Here is a 16,367-nt window from a genome sequence, read left to right as displayed (position 1 = left end):
TTATGATTGAATGACTCCGTGATCGTACGCTATTTGTCATAAGAAGTCATTATACAGCGTAAATATCATAATCAAACTGTTATTTGTGAAGCTGTTACCCGTGCGTTGAGGTCTGAGGAAATCAACATCTTTCAGTGTCTTCAAGATCCAATTCCTCAGCATGCTTGCACACTGTATTTTGCTGAGAACAGTCAAAGACACAATGCTTTTTTGCCTTTCAAAAGAGAATGTATTCTGTGGTGTAGATTGTATGTTACAACAGCTCTTTTGCAATTTCTTTTAATAACCTTTTTGACATACGGACATCAGTAAACACACCTCTACATTCAGTTTTGTGCAAAAACATCATCCGAAATAGCCTCTGTAATTGCTGTATATGAGTGACAAAGATAACATTAGACACCTTAAAATGAGAAAATTAAGCAGTTTTGTATGCCCTCCTTCTGTCTGCTCAGGTGTGTGTTTGTGCATGTGCATATGTGTATCTGTACTTCCAGTGTACGCCAGAAGTGTAGGGCGAGCCAAGGAGATTGGTAGATTGGTCCCATCCTCATCCGTATGCATGGCTAGGCCTCCTCTAGAACTCTTTTGTTTTTAATGATAACTGGTCCCATGCATTGTTTACTAAGATGACAGGTCCATTTTGCTCTGATTTATAGCTCTGTGGCATTCAAGGAGATACTGTACTTATTACTTTAAATGCAGTATGCAAAAACAAGTCAAAGAGACAGGCACAAGGAGGGAGTGTGGACATAAATTAAGGGTCATTGTTCCCCTTCTGCTCCAGACCGAGCAGCTGTTTGTTGAGGTCTAGACAGAGAGCTGAGAGCTGATCACCTTAGGAGGTCACTGCTGCTCTCAGCCCCCACTCACTTGGCTGCCAGGACTCTAGAGTGGAGGTGTTGGCAGATTACCCTGTCAACTACATCTTTATATTTTGTTTTGTGTATTTGGGCAAGTGGCCGGGCCTCCTCACAGGATCCTTACATACACAGTCAGGGGGAAACTCCCTCTGGTGGTAGAACACCAGTGTCACACACCTAACTGTGGTGATAAAACACTGCTCCAACTAACCCTAACCCTTCTCTTCCCCAATTCTGCTTGGCAGAAAACGGAAAACACTGTACTAGATTTATTTGTTTAGAACAACTTGACTATTACAAAGGTAAGTCACGGTGGTGGTGGGGAGAGAGATAAAGGGATAGAGAAAGAGATGGGGTGTCATTGTTTTGACGGATTTAGTTACAGTAGCACAGAGATCAATTATTCAGCAGAGACATGCATGGGCGCAGGATTAATGGCGCACGCAGCAGATAAATCAACCATTGGTCTCGAACCTCGCTGGGAGAGGGGACTTTACAAGACAAACATAGAAACGCGTTTGACGTTGGCATTTTATATCCATCCTTTACCATTAGTAACCTTGAGATTTCAAGAGAGAATGAGGACGGAGAGCTCATCCAGCCACAAATAACCATCCAGATTTGGGGATATAATGTCAAAAAATGAGCACTTTATATCATCTTGAATGCCGATTTGGCTCCGAAGGACAGAAGTATCTCTCTGTCCTCAGATTGTAGAAGGATATGAAAAAGGAGGGCTGTAGTTGCTGTTGAGAGATTGAAACGATGCTATATATTACAACCTCTGGAGACCTGTCAGCACTCCAACTCCTACTACACCCCCACCACATCCCTGTGTCCATCGCTGTCCCTCTCTCTTTCTCTCTCATTCTCACTTTGACTTTGCTCTGGGTCCTTTTCCCTTTCTGCTTTACTGTTACATTTCTCATCACACCGCCTTTGTGTATTCATACAGTGCATCTATCCATGTTCTTGTCTGTCTGGCTATACTTGCATTTGTATGTATGTGTCCACATCTCTCTGCCTGATTGAATTTGCTACACTCAGGCCCCCCTCCTCCATCCTTGTCTGTCCAGATTGTACCTGTCTGGTACTCGAGGTACGTTTTAGCCCATGTATCTGTGTGCCCCTATAATTCCCTTCCTCTATTTGTCTGCCTCCTTTATCTGTCTGTCTCCTTTATCTGTCTGCTCCCTGACTGCTGCCCCAACCCAAAACAGCCCTCATGGCCTTCCTTCTCCTACAGTGGAAATCACATACCCTGGTCAGGCTCCCATCTTCAAACACCAAGCTTTGCCCAGCCAGAATGTCAAATCATTTCAATTCTAGTCCCATTTGTCTTTCTCTTTATGTTTGTTTGTTTGCCCTTCATTTCTCTTCATATTTCTGTGCATATCTCTTTCTCATACACTTACATTCACTCTATTTAATGTATTTTCTCTGTTTGTCTGTCCTCAGTGGTTATCTTCATATATAGCACTAGTGCACTGCTGAGTGCAGAAGTGTTTCTGTGAAGCCAAAGCTAACCTTCGTCTTCCAGATTAGAGTAATCGCAATTAATTAAGAGTGGAGGGAGTATGAAGGACTTTGGCCATATCAAAGCAGCAACAGGACACAGAGAGACATTTTGCATATGAGCGATGGTGGAAGAGGGAATATGGGAGGGGGGGGCGGGGAGGCAGTGAGGCAGCCATGGTGGAAGTGGGAGGATCAAAGCAGAGGATGGTGGCAGAGTGCTGTCCCCTGCTGTGCAGCTCAGATAAAGACAGGTTAGCGCCACAGGTCTCCTCAGTGAGAGCGAGCCAGGCACGAGGCCAGGGAGATGCATGAACAAGCCAGCTTACAAACATCTCATAATAACTCAGGCAGAAGAAGCCCTCTGAATTAAAGTGTCACTTTTCATTTGCTTTCCTTTCCCTCTTTTTGGCTCACTGGCTGAGCCCCCCCCCCCCATCTCTTTCTCTCTTACTCCCTCTCTCTTGTCTGCCTACCCCACCCTCATAACCAGCCACCTCCCCCTCCCCCCTTCCTTCTCCTCACCACAATCTGAACATAACATGGACTCCTTCAGTTGCGTTCCCCACTGTCTTCATCACAGGGCTGCCCAGGGGCTCTTAGGCTCCTCCATCTGCCTGCTGTGTGCCTGCCGCTCTCCCTGTCTTTCTTTGCTTGTCTCTCTGTCTGTTTGTGGCAATCCCCGTCTCTCCAAATCTGTCTTTTGTGCGTTTGGCTCTGTGTCTGTCTGCAGGGCTCTCTGTCTCCCCACACACATACAGTCAGAAGTGTGGGCATTGGTAAAGTCAAAGTTTTTTGGCTATATGCTCATCTACAGTGGAATACTGACATTAATATTGCACAAAGGCCATGTTGTCGTGGGTCACCACTTGTTGAAACCTATGGCAGCACCGAGCAAGGAATAAAGTTAGCTTGGCGCTCCAGCAACATTTTGTCAATACTGTATGTGCCTCACAAAGTCAGTCTGTTTATCTATGTAGCTGACAGCTCCAGAACACGCTTTTGTTTTCAGTGTGATGCTGTTGACCTTTTATAAGCCCTGATAGGCCCAGACTCAAGGGTATGTGTGTTTGCAGAGAAATGGCTCTATAGCCAGGCTTATTATTATTATTTTTTAATTCAGTTGGTTGAAGTTGCAGCTCTGTACGGGGGAATGAGATAGGAGGCAAAGTAAACAGTCTGGGTGAGCTTGCTGCTGTTTCCATAGTACCTCCATGATTGATGTCATTACTGTCATTGTTCTCAATTGTACTAATCCTGCCGCTGAGCCTGGCTGTCCAAATTGGGTGTGCTGGGTGCTGAGGAGGGATGAGGACAGTGGGGATAGAAGCAAAGTGCACAGAAGCTGATGAAGGCTGTTGCCATGCTCTGAAGTGGAGCACCATCTTCCTCCTAGCAGTCTTGGGAGTGGACGGGGCAGCTATCAGTCTTTAATTGGGCACTCTGGGCCATAATAAAGAGATCTCAGAGTATGGAGAAATAAAATGAGGGAGAATGAGAGAAAGATACAGAGCGATATGGTAGGCCAAAGAGTGGGGTGAACCTAGTCTGCTTTTATGCAGTGCGTATTGGCAGGTGTCGCTCTGGCTAATTTCACGCCTCTGTGAGCGAATGTGCACCCAGACGATCGCCACTTCCAAGTCCCCTCCCTCTCCCTCTCCTTATTTCAGTCACTCTACTTTAATGTATAGTCACTCGCAGAGATGTGTTTGTCCTTCCGCATTGACTGTGTGATTTGGCCTGTGCAGCAACGTGGACTTTGGTTCCCCAGAGACCTGTAAGTGCATACCTGTAAGCTCCATGACAGGCTAAATGTGCAGGACAAGCACTAAAGAGAGGCATGGTGACAGTTAAGGAAGCAGAAGGGCCCGCCTCTTCCATCTGTCACATCCTGGCCATATGATGAGGAGCCTTTGCTCTTTTGCTTCTGTCAGTAATCCAGCCTGTTGGACTTTAGGCCTGTGGGTAGAGACGATGATGGGGGGAATGGGTCAGCCAATGCTGGTGTGTGTGTGTGTGTGTGTGTGTTTGTACGTCACACAGTGGGACGTTCAGAGTTTGACATGGGGGCATCCTGTGGCAGCAGAGACGGAAACGAGTTCTGAACCTTGCTGCCCTGCACTGCTTCTTGTTTGGCCCTCTGTTGCACCACAAACCTCCCCTCCCTTCCACACCCTCTGACCCTTCCTCACCCCTCTTCTCTCCTTCTCACTCGTCCTTTACCCTCCTCTCCCCTCATAACCGTTCTTCCCTCACCCCTCCTCACCCTTTCTCGCCCCTCCTTCCTGTAGTCTGTGTTTGTGTTGGGAAGATTAAGCTGCTCTGACAAAGCTGTGTTTACAAATATGCAGGCAGAGAAACAGGCCAAGCGACGCTGAATAGGAATAGAATACAAATTGCTTTTTTATCTCTCTTAGGGCCAGGGCGAGAGAAAATGTGTTTGCGATTGTTGCTCCTCCGCCTGTGAAGGATAAAGCCTCAGTACTGGGTTTGGGCTCCCTGTTAGCATTCATTCTATCCTCTCCTCTCTCTGTCTCTCTCTCTGTGTCTCTCTGTCCTCCCACTCCCTTTCTTCCCCCCATGCTCTTTCTCCTCTTTGTCTGCTCCACACTCTCTGTCTCTTTCTCCCCGGCGGGAATTTTTTTCTTGTTGTTTCCTTGGTAATCATATCTCCTCTCCTCTCCTCTACTCTCTTCGTTCCTTCCTAACTCTCATGTCTCCCTGATGTGTGCTCCTCTCTCCTCTATATGTGCACTACTCCCTCTCCCGTCACCTCGTTTCCCCAATAATTTTTTCCATTCCTCTCACCCTTCATGCTTCCCTACAAGCTGAATATCTCTCTGTCGCTCACTCTCTCTCTCCCTTTCCATCCATCCAGCCTTTTTTCTTTCCTCCGCTCAGTAGGACATGTCATGATTTACAGTCTCTCTTAGCTCTTCCTTGCTCACACTGGAGATATTGGAAATTTGGAGTGCCTATAGATCATGGCGGGGGGAGAAGCCGTGAGCCTCTGCTAATCAGCCCTAACAGAAGTGTGGAGCATTACAAATCTGAGCTCTCTCTTACAATTAGGCAGCATGTCTGACTGGCATAACCCACAGCAGGGAGGCTGAGCCTGTGATGTCATCTTCAGCAGGTCTCTGCCGTGCATGTGTGTGTGTGTGTGTTTTAGGGGGATCCAGTGGGTTGTGTGGTAGCTCTCATTAATGCAGAGGACGTGCTCCCCTTCTCCACACAGTGGCACTTTTATCCTTACCTCAGCTAACACAAGGGAAGGTTAATGGGCGGTCATACAGACTCAAACAATGCCAACTATGTTTATTAAGCAGCAGGAGTCTCTCTGCCTTTATTAAATTCATTATTCGATTTTAAATACGGGACATTTCACGAGGTTCGAATAGGAGTCCAGCTTTTGAGGACAGTGACAGAGGGAAAAAAACTAAAGCCAGAATATGTATTTTTTCCTTGAAGAATTCTTTTACTGCCCTCCTAGTACCATACTGCAGCTACATCTGTACCTGTAACTCTCCATCCTTGTTTTCTATCCAAGTGAATTCATATCCATGTTCCTTTTTATATCCCTTTGGCCGTTCTCCAGCACATGCATTTGGGTTTGACTAAGCGGTACGGGAAAGTCTTCTTAGACTCAGCTGTTTCCCACCCACCAAAAATGACAGCTAAAACCTGACCTCTGACCTTGTGTCTTTAAACTGTGGCACTATAAGCTGATTGGTGTATCCGTTACTCCATCTTTTAATGGAATGAAGTGCCTGTCGTGGGTGATAGCCCCAGGCTCGTAATGCAAACAGATGCCCATTACTGTTTTTGCTGCAAGACATTTTTTACATGTCTATTCTAGACAGGCAATCTAGAGGTCAAGTTAAGGGTGGGTGATAAGGAAGCAGTGTCTTGAGATAATGACTTGTTTCCATTTGCCGTTTTGCCTTTTACACATATACTTAACATCCATTTGTAACCTGTCATCCCTCACATTAGAATAATTTGTTGCTCTCCTCACCTATACTTTTAACTAAAGCTATTTTGCTTTAGCAAGATGCAGCTAGTTCAAAGACAGCATGTTAGTATTTCAAAAACAACTTGAGCTCATTTAAGCCTGAGTGAGGGAAAGTGGAAAGAGAATGTTTGTTACCACTGCTGTTTAGGCTTTTGCTTATAGTGTGGGTCCTACAGAAACACAGTTTGACTTTTGAGAAGCTGTCAAAAGTGCTCGCAGGTTTACTGAGCTTTCCTTTGTGGACAGGCATCAATGTGTTGACTGCTGTTGTAGGCTGAGGTCAAGGCAAGGCCTCTACTGGCTCTTTGTGAAGCATAAAAAACAGCCTGATATATTCACTCGTCCAACTGTTTCACCTCTCTCTTTTGTGTTAAGGTTTTCAACATTCTTGTTAGGCTTACTTTAAGTGAATAGGCTTTAATGCAGTGCTACATTCAGAATATATGTAGCTACAGTAATGGTAGTAAAACTGGTGTATAGTTACCTAGGCCAGGCATTTATAGCTTGTGATGTCAAGGAATCAATGAACGTAATTAATTAATGTGATACAAACGCAAGTATGGATGCATTAGTCTGCTGAGAATTGTTATGCAGCTTGTGTCACTGTATGTCTGTATGGTTAGGTGCATTAAGTATATTTGTGTGCTTGTCTTTGTCTTGTGCACATCCAGTCACTATGCTGTATTTCTATGTCTGTAGGTGTTTGTGCGTTATTGTGATTTGCAAGTGTGACTTGGCAGCGTGTAGCTGTGTTTAGGCCTACGTTTGTTTGCACTTTTGTGTGTAAGTGTATGGTGGCATGCCGTAGGCCCCATGCCACCCATCCATCCCATTAGCTGAGCCCAGCCCCTGCCTGTGTCTGCTTTAACCTTGGCCAGCGGGCTGGAGGAGAGGGAGAGTAATTCTAACCTTAAAAACCTGCTGATTAAAGCTAGTTTGGTGGAATTCGATTCCACTTAATGCCTTTGGCCGTGAGCCCAGCTGGCTAGCATTAGCATCAACAGACACTGTGTCTTCAGTCAGGGAGACAGACGTGCATGGGCAAGTGCATGAGCTTTCTCTGGCACGTGCAAAAGCACGGCTGTAAACCCCACATCCCCTCGTCTATCTTTCTGTCCCTATTTTTCTTCTCTGTCCTACCCAATATGTAACTCCTATACCCCACTTGCTTCATCACCACAATTCTCTTCCATAAAATGTCTCTCCTTTCTTTTGTCTTGAATTTGTTCCTGTCTTCCTTCACTTCAGCAATAAGGCCAGAGAGAGTCAGGGCTTTTGGTATAGCAGGTGGTCATTGGTTTGTCTCAAAATGCCTCAGCCCTGTTATTGTTTTCCTCCTGAATTTGATGTATAGCTATGTTTACTCGTCCAGCGTGGCTAATTAATTCTCCTCTTCAGGGCCTGTTTATCAACTGTTTGTGTTTATTTTACAATGAGTATGCTATTTTTAGGGCTGGTCATTTCCATAACACATGCATTTTTCCAGAGCATCATTTGTTTTGCTTTGTTGAGGAATTTTGGTTTGTTTTTCATTTTTTTTCTTCAGCTTGGGTGCAGCCTGCCAATTCATTTTGTAGCCCGTTCAGTTTTGACTGATTTAGAGGGTGCAGCTGGTCCAATGGAGAAAACCGGGGAGATAAATCTAAGCCTCTTTTGATTTATTATGTATAATGTCTCATCAACCGTTGCTTAACTCTTCAGATGCATTGAAGAATTATACTGTTACAATTTTACAAGTAGCGGCTTATTTAAGGGGGTATGAAGAAGGAGAAGAATCTTAATAGAGAAAGCAATAGCATGGGATAAAAACCACAGTCATTGTGCCAGTAACATACAGGAACTGTGCGTTTCTATCTGAATCCAAAATGCAAGAGAGATACTGTGCATTATGGGCCTTCTGGGCATAGTGCCACCCTACCAGACACTACAAATAATTTGATTCCCACTGAACGATTGGGAGAGAGCAGAGTAGAGTGGCCGACTGTAAAGACAGCAGGTGAAATGAAGAGCATTAGGTATCAGTCGAAAATGAGCTCATCCTCCAAACTGGAAGTGGCACTTTTCAGCCGTAAGTCATCTAATCACGTCTGTATAGAGCCAGAAATTGCTAGTTGATCAATAGTCATCATGAATGCTGTCAATGGCCAGGGTAGCTTGAATCTTGCATGGTTCATGAATCTCTACTGAGTATGGATTTTGCGTTCCCTCCACGGATGGGGTTTGATAGTACTGCTTGATTGGCCGCTGTGTGAGCTCTATTTATGCTGCTGTGCCCCAGGCTGAATCACCTGCCCCAGGCATCCATGTGAACAGACATATGCAAACATGCACACACACAGAAGTACACACACACAAAATGATACATTCCCTCTAATGAAGCGGTGAGCCAGAAGTGACTTTACCAGGTGGATGTCCATGTCAACAGCTGTATAATAGTGTGAAGCAAGTCATTCAATACAGTGAGAGTTGAAAAATGTATTTTAGGATCAGACTGTAGATTATTCATATCCAGGGTGATGCTATGTGTGAACAAATGTTGGCTAAGGAAACATGAGAAGACATGGGAGTCATACATGAGTTAATGGGAAAACTATCCTTCCATGAGTTGGCTGGATCATGGATGAAAAGTCGGTGCTGGATAAAGGCAATGTATGTTAGTGTGGTCATCCCAGTTGGACTGACAATCCAACAGGAAGACAGGAAGTGTGTGTCAGCCTCTGACTGAAAGACAGTTGTGTCATGGCAGGAAAACGGCAAATTTTCCAACATAAATAAGGTGCCACACTCTGATTAGGACTGTCTTCACACATCATTATGTGCTAATGAGAGAGTTTGCACTCTCTCACAGTCTCACTATATCTGCATGTCTGCTTGCCAGTTTTGCCTCCACAGACTTTGCATTGTACTTACCCATCTCTAGCTGTGCCTGACACCTGTCAGCCATGATGGATGAATGTAAGTGAGGTGTCGCCAGGGCAACAGGCAGGCCAGGGGCAGCAGTGGCCTCTAGAGGCCGTACAGGTAACCGGTTGCGGCCCTGCCTTTATATCTGAAGGCTTTATTTAGGCCGAACTGTTTATCAATGGGCTGTCTGGCCTGCTTGCCCTGTGTGAGCTGCAATCCTGCTCCACTCAGGACCGCTTTAACACCCCAAGATGGGGGCGTGTTCAGGCCAGGTAATAATAACCTCTCACTGGGCCAAGGCAAGGAGTTTCATTGCCTTGGCCGCTTGCTTGAGTGACAACACCAAATGAATTTGCTGCATCAGTGTCTGACTTTGGAGGACACATGTCGCTGTAACTCTTTTTTTCCTGCTGTCTGCGGTGACAGCGCTTGAATATATTATGGGCATGCTGCTTGTGAACACGTCTATAAACTATTTTGTATCACTGTTCTATTGTCTCATTTGCTACCCTAACACAACAGTAAACCATTAATGCATTCACGTGTGTGAATGTGTGTGTCCTCATATGCACACCTATGTATTTGTTTCACTGTTTTTGTGTCAGTGCACAAAAGCTCTTTAAAATTACACACTGGGAAAGTGCACTTTTTATGAGAGGATCTGTGTGTGTGTGTGTGTGTGTGTGTGTGTGTGTGTGTGTATATAATTATGGTTTAATTGCTTGCCCTGTGATGTGCTGTCATCTGTCACAGCCCAAAGACAGCAAATAATGGTTCTGCTGCTGTCACTTTGTCACCCAGACGCTCAGCATGCAGAGAGCAGCAGAAACACCAGTAACTGATATACGTCTTGAATTACTGATACGCACTCAAGTATGATGAGCTTTGTGTATGTGGGCATGCTCGTGCTCTCAAAAGTATCTTGGCTGGCCTTTATATTTTGGTCTATTCTGCTTGTGTATGAGTGTGTGTCAGTGCGTTAGAGTATGTGTCAGTGTGTAACGGTATGTGTCTGTGCTTCTGTGAATATTTCTGTGTTTATGAGTGGGTGTAGTTTTGTGCTTAAGAACTCATTGTCTTATTCTGTGTGTGTGTGTGTGTGTGTTTGTGTGTGTGTGTGTGTGTGTTTGTGCGTTTGTGTGTGTGTGTGTGTGTGTGTGTGGTGGTGGGAGGTTGAGGAAGCATAAGCTTACGTGTGTGTGCATATGTGTTTGATGCCTACTGTATATCGGCACTGACAGGTGCAACAGTTGTGTTATGCTATAAGCCGCTTGTTTGTCTGGCACGCTGCTTTGTGTGGTTGAGAAATGGAGTAAACAGAGGGAGAGGAAAGCAGCCTGGGGGCTAATTTATTCACTCCCCAGTCACCCTAGTCACAGAGGCCTGTTGCACTGGCCCACCTGTCAATCCTGAGGAGCAAGTCATAGCCTCATCCAACTGCACACAGCCGCACAACAGCCCCCTCTCAGTGGGCCAAGTGCTTTAGGCAAGAGCAGTATTAACCATGATATGTCAATAAACTCTCCGTAATCAGAATTAACAAGACAGCAAGTTTATTTAGCACAGAAGCAGCATTTTTTTTCTGTGTGCAGTGAAAATGAATGCAGAATTTCGGTTGTACTGGTGTTGGTGTTGAAATGTAAAGTCAAATATTGAATAGACAGAATGGTAGCATCTCTGTAAGCACCTTTCAGAAAAGTATTGCAACACCTGACTGTAGTGAAATGCACAAACAGTTTAATGTCTCATAGACCAATGTGCTGTATTGCATCACAAATGCCTAATCCCTGAAAAGTGCTCTTTTTTACAGTTTATGACATAAATACTTACAAACTGCAAAGGAGAAATGTGTGAGCTGCTAGCAGTTGTGGTTGACTGTAGTAATGTGATGTTCAATGCACTGTGGGAGTGGGAGGAAGTGTCTGTCTGTTGCCAGCGTGGAGTAATGGATTGCAGAGCTATGGGAGTAGGAGGAGGAATACATCCTATTTCAGACAGCTGTAATGGATGAGAGTGCAGCAAAAAAAATAAGAACAGGAGGAAGTCTGCATGCCTTCAGTATCTCAAACTCACACACAGAGTTTGGTATTATTGAAATCAGTTCACAATAGATGTGACTGGAACAATGGAACACCTGGAGAAACACCCGAGGCTGATGTGACTTTTGCTGTTTGTGAAGTGGTCATCGGATGTCTGTATGTGTGAATTTGTTAGACACACACAGCCACACACACGTGTTTGTGCATCTGTGTGATGTGTTTGTTTTTAGCTATGTAATGTTTCTCTCACCATGTGCCCAGTCTGTGTAGCTGTGCAGTGGTACTCTGGTATAATTAATCAGACGGTTTGATGTTGGCAAATGAGTGTTTATACAGACTGACTTCCTCTGCAGACCCTGCTCTTTTTAACTGGGTTTTAGTTAAATAAGACGAGAACATGAAACACTTCAAGAGGTACCTATTTATCACATGGTCCTCCAAGCAATGTACCCCTAACCACTAACTTATTGAACACATGACAGCTGAATAATAAAGCTGTGTGCACTCTGACAGACAGTGTATGCATCGCCCCAGCTTCTCCAGATTTACTTGATAGTAATAACAAAGTGGGTTGGAGTGAAGCGCATACCTCCCGACCTCCTTGTTTTACTTTATTCCTAGAAGAGCCGAGCTTCCTGTCTGAAGAGCATTCCACCCTACCCTCACCTTTAATAAAATGTTGTATTGCAGCATATTTCCTAGCTGGTGAGGGTTTGGGGAGAGAGTGCTGAAGACTCTTGTTGTTCCTGTAAACAAGCAAAAGCAGGCTAGCCATCCCTCTGGGTCACCTGGGAGCCGGGGCCGTGAGTCTCCCAGAGAAGGATAGAGGAGGAGCGAGGACGGGAGGAGGATAAGTGTTGCCTTGCTCCTGTTCTTCGTTGCATGGCACTTCGCTGCGTTAGCCTCTGTTCCTGTTTGGTGAAAAATGTCTCCTGGCCCCTCTGCCAGATACCAGGAGGCGTTATCGGCCTGCCTAGCTCTCTCCACGGTAACGAGCCCCCAGGCACAGTATTATCTGTTTACGATAAGGATATTAATAACACTGTGCTTTAGTTATGTGCTGGGGTGCCCTGTGGGGTGATGGAGGGGGGGTGGAGTAAGGAGCACCTGAATCATTCTGTCAGGGGCTCTCCAAGCAGGACAGGATAAGAGTAGAAGATGGGGAGGTAAGGAAGGAAGGAGTCACATGGTGACAGTGCTAAGTTGTCCCCGGTTTACCCCATCCACTTTCTCCTTCCAGCTTTGTTTCTATGAACAATAGCTTGAACATCTGCTAGCGGGTCCACGTGGGAGTTACTGTAAGGAGGGGAGAGGTCAGGGGTTCAAAGGTCTCAGCTGTCATGGTCAGCAGAAAGGTCAGCCTATCCTGTGCTTTATTACTGTAGTGTAATGTCCTTTTTTCTTTCTGTCCTCTTTCTCTGTTTCTCTACTGTCTCCAGTGTTTGTATGGCTGCTACGTACACTCCTCCATCATCCCCACCTTCCACCGTAGGTGCTACTGGCTGCTCCAGGTAAGATCGCCTCTTCTTGTCCTCTACAGTTCACCACACTTTAGTTTCATTCTCACACTCTCCCAGCCTATCCACAAGAACTTGAATGAGTTGCATGATATCAGTTTCCATTTAACCGAAGCATTTTCCTTTGACAGCCGGCAGGCAGCCATCAACCTATCGCCCTGCCGCCTCCCTCTCTCTCTTCTCTTTTCCCTCCACAGCCTCCATTTCCCTTATCTTTCCCAGTCATTCTCTTTTCTGATGGCATTGCCCATACACGCCGTCCAGCACGAGGACGGTATCTCAGTCTGCTAAAAGCTTTGCCATCTCCCCTGTCTAACAGCTGCAGTGATGGGCAGTAAAAGCATGATGGAAGACATTCCCTGTACAGTATAGTGTGCTTACAGTGGGTCGTCAAGTCCGCAGGTTGAGAGTGGTTGTAAATAGTGGTCCTTTGATCACCTCCCCAATACATCTCATCATTCTCGTTTAGCATGGCAGCCATTATTGCTGGAAGGTGCCTGATACGTACAACCATTCACACACCCAATTTTAAGGGAGCATAAAGCATACACACATAGAATAGGGGTGTGTGGAGCTGTTGCTATTTTTATCTTACTGTCTATCTATGTATCTATTTGACTGCAGTTCTATTTCTTACATATATTCTAGTATAAAACATGTGGAGAAAAAGTATCTTTGGGATAAATACTATGCTGCTACTTAAATTTGTCTTAAGTTGTATTTTCTGAAGACAAGTATTGTCAAGTCACAGCATCCCTGCTGTACTGAATAGACCCACAAGACACATTCATCTGTAGTCTAACCAATCCCCTTAACAGTGTCTGTTAGCAAAAGAGGAGAGCATACCAGTTGGGAATAGACAAAAGGGAAAAACTGTCCTCAACAATGCTTAAATACTAATCAAAATAATTAGAGTGTTCCCACAGCAAACAAAAGCTTTCAAACAACAACAATTTATTGCTCTCGCTCTGTCTACTGGCTCTGTGTGTGTCACAGGCAGTAATAACAACACCACAAGACAAAAAGCATGTCTCTTCCCGTCTATTCTGAATTCAGTCAGCAAAGCCACTCAGGTTATTTTCACTTAAATACATTTTTCCAAATGATTAGAGGTACAGTATATTATTAAAAAGTCTAAGTAATTCAAGCAAGAAAAACAATGAAATAATGGTAAGTGGAATATATCACCCTGATTCTGTAAATACAGTAGACAGTGGTATATGTTCAGACTTGTTCAGGCAATGATCAGAGGAAACTCTTGTACTTTTTGGTGATGCTGCATATTATCTTTAATCTGCTTCCAATTGCAAAGCTGTCAGGGATATCTTTCTGTCATTTTGTGTTGGTATTGGGAGCTCCTTTAAAAGATAGGTTCACATTTTTTCGGGTGTATCTTAATACAATACTGACATTTCATATATACGTTGAAAAAATTACTGGCTGCTGTAATCATTCCTATTGTCCACACTGTTCAGTGTAAATGATGGTGGACAAATCTACAGTACAGTAAATGCATTACTGCAGAGTTAAAAGTCATTTAAGTCAAGACTCAGATTTAAAGGAGCATAACTGGCACATGAAACCACAGCTCCAAGGAGAGTTAGGCCAAAGCTAGGCTTGACACATACACAATAATACAAGCACACATGCAGACATTCAGAAACATGTGTACACATGCATAGAGAGCAAGTAACACAGAGAGCTGGGGTCACAAGGAGTCACTCACTTTTGAAATCTCCAGCCTTCATTTTCACCCTCTCTCTCTGCCAGTTTCTGGATACATGCACATCAACACTTATCAAACTTCCAGGAGTTCACTGACTCAACTTTTTTGTTACCACTGAGCATCAGCTAAGAACAAGCGGACAATCTCTTTCTCTTACACTGCTCAGCAGATCTCCTTGATATGACATCCACATATCCACTCATTCAAAAAACAAAAAGTACCTTCTGCCACCAACAAAAAACATTTATTTACAAGTATTTTCTTTGGCACTGAGCATTCCTAGAGCTCCAGATTTACATCTCTTTTCAGGCAGTTTATTGCAGACCATCTGTGCTGACAGGAAACCACAGTCAAGATGACACCAGAGGTAAAAGATTATACCACTTCAGTCCATATCTCTACAGATGCAGATAGACATACAGCAGCTCTGTCTCTTCTAGCCATTTTAGTCAGACAACTGACAGTCAGCCCTGGTTACAGTCTTTCTCTCATTCTCTCTCTCTCTTTTCCACCTTTCTCCAGTCTCTGAACCCTCTGTCCCTGACTCCCTGTGTACAATTTTCTGTGTCCATATGAGATTTGCAGGCAGTAGTCTGTCAACAGCAGAGCTGCAAGGAGACTGGAACTCCCAGAGCGGCAACAGGGAAAGGTCACCAGTGAGTGAAAAATGTAAATATTCAGCCATCCAGCGGCCACAGTCACGGAGACAGGGATGAAAATAACTCCTATTACACAGCACCGACAGGGAGGGAACACAGAGGACAGAGAGGGTAGAGACAGACTGTGAATGAGAGAGCAAGTGAGATGGACACAACTTTTAAAAAGTTAGGCTAAAAAGAAAATTGAAGGAAGAGCTAGATAGAAAGATATATTTAAAGATTTGAAGCAAAAAAACATACAGCAGAATAGGGTGAAAGGGGATAGTGTGTATATGTGTGCATTTTTTGATATGTGTGTGGCAGTGCCAGAAAGCGAGAAGAGAGAAAGACAGACCAAGTGAGGGTGGTGAAAGGTGTTTTAGGTAGTGGGTGTGTGCCTCTTTATCCACTCTTTATCCACTCTTTATTGAGTCAAAGCCTGGGTAATGAGACAGGGGACAGGAATGAAGACCTGTGAGGGGGGTCCTCTCTCACCCCATTCATTTTCTTTTGTTCTTTTCACCTCTCACTCTCGATCTGCTCATCCCCGCCACACTACCTCCACCTCTCTATGGCATTAGACCACTTTAAAATGTCTGGCCCATCCCCTCAAATGGCTGAGACTGAAGAAAAGTACCACCGCAGTTATCTGGGGTTGCAAACAATGAATCCAAATTGCTGCTGAGACAGAGAGCTGCCCACAGCGGACTGTGTGGTTTGTCACTCAAAAAGGGTCCCCATTTTAGTGGATTTGGTAAAAACAAATGGGGCTCTGTGTACCTACTATGGTATATTTTAAAGGCTGCCAACCAAAACCACCAACTCCCCAAGTCATCATAAACATCATAACAGTATGTATCCACTATTTAAATGCTGTCAGTTACAGCTGCAGTGTGCACAATTGGATACTTAAAGGCACTGCTCAATGAGTTTAGGACTATGCAATCTTTCTAGCCACAAGCGGTCATGACACACACATGCAGTCAGACACACACTCATTGACACAGAGGATCTCGCCTGTCCTGGTGGCACTGATTGATTCTATCGCTCCGTGTCCCATTCTCTTGTTTAGTGCTAATCGAATGTAATTCCCTGCTTGCACCTCTCCATCAAATCAGACGGTGGAGTTTGCGCTGGCCAGCGGGGGCAC

At 44.7% G+C, this 16,367-nt stretch overlaps 1 protein-coding gene across 8 annotated transcripts in view; it reads left to right on the top strand.

The window, feature by feature from the left end:
• The window catches only part of camta1a (calmodulin binding transcription activator 1a), a 283,748-nt gene that overhangs the window by 210,133 nt on the left and 57,248 nt on the right, over positions 1-16,367 (top strand). For all 8 annotated transcript variants that reach the window (XM_038722942.1, XM_038722939.1, XM_038722937.1 and 5 more), the window contains one exon: positions 12,776-12,847. In XM_038722942.1, coding sequence (XP_038578870.1) covers positions 12,776-12,847 — 72 coding nt within the window. The remainder of the gene's footprint in view (positions 1-12,775; positions 12,848-16,367) is intronic.

This window comes from Micropterus salmoides, unplaced genomic scaffold (assembly GCF_014851395.1).
Source record: "Micropterus salmoides isolate LMB-PRFRI ecotype aquatic unplaced genomic scaffold, ASM1485139v1 Ms_hic_scaffold_16, whole genome shotgun sequence".
Lineage (NCBI taxonomy): Eukaryota > Metazoa > Chordata > Actinopteri > Centrarchiformes > Centrarchidae > Micropterus > Micropterus salmoides.
Note: the sequence above shows the minus strand (reverse complement) of the source record. Positions and strands in the feature narration are given on the sequence as shown.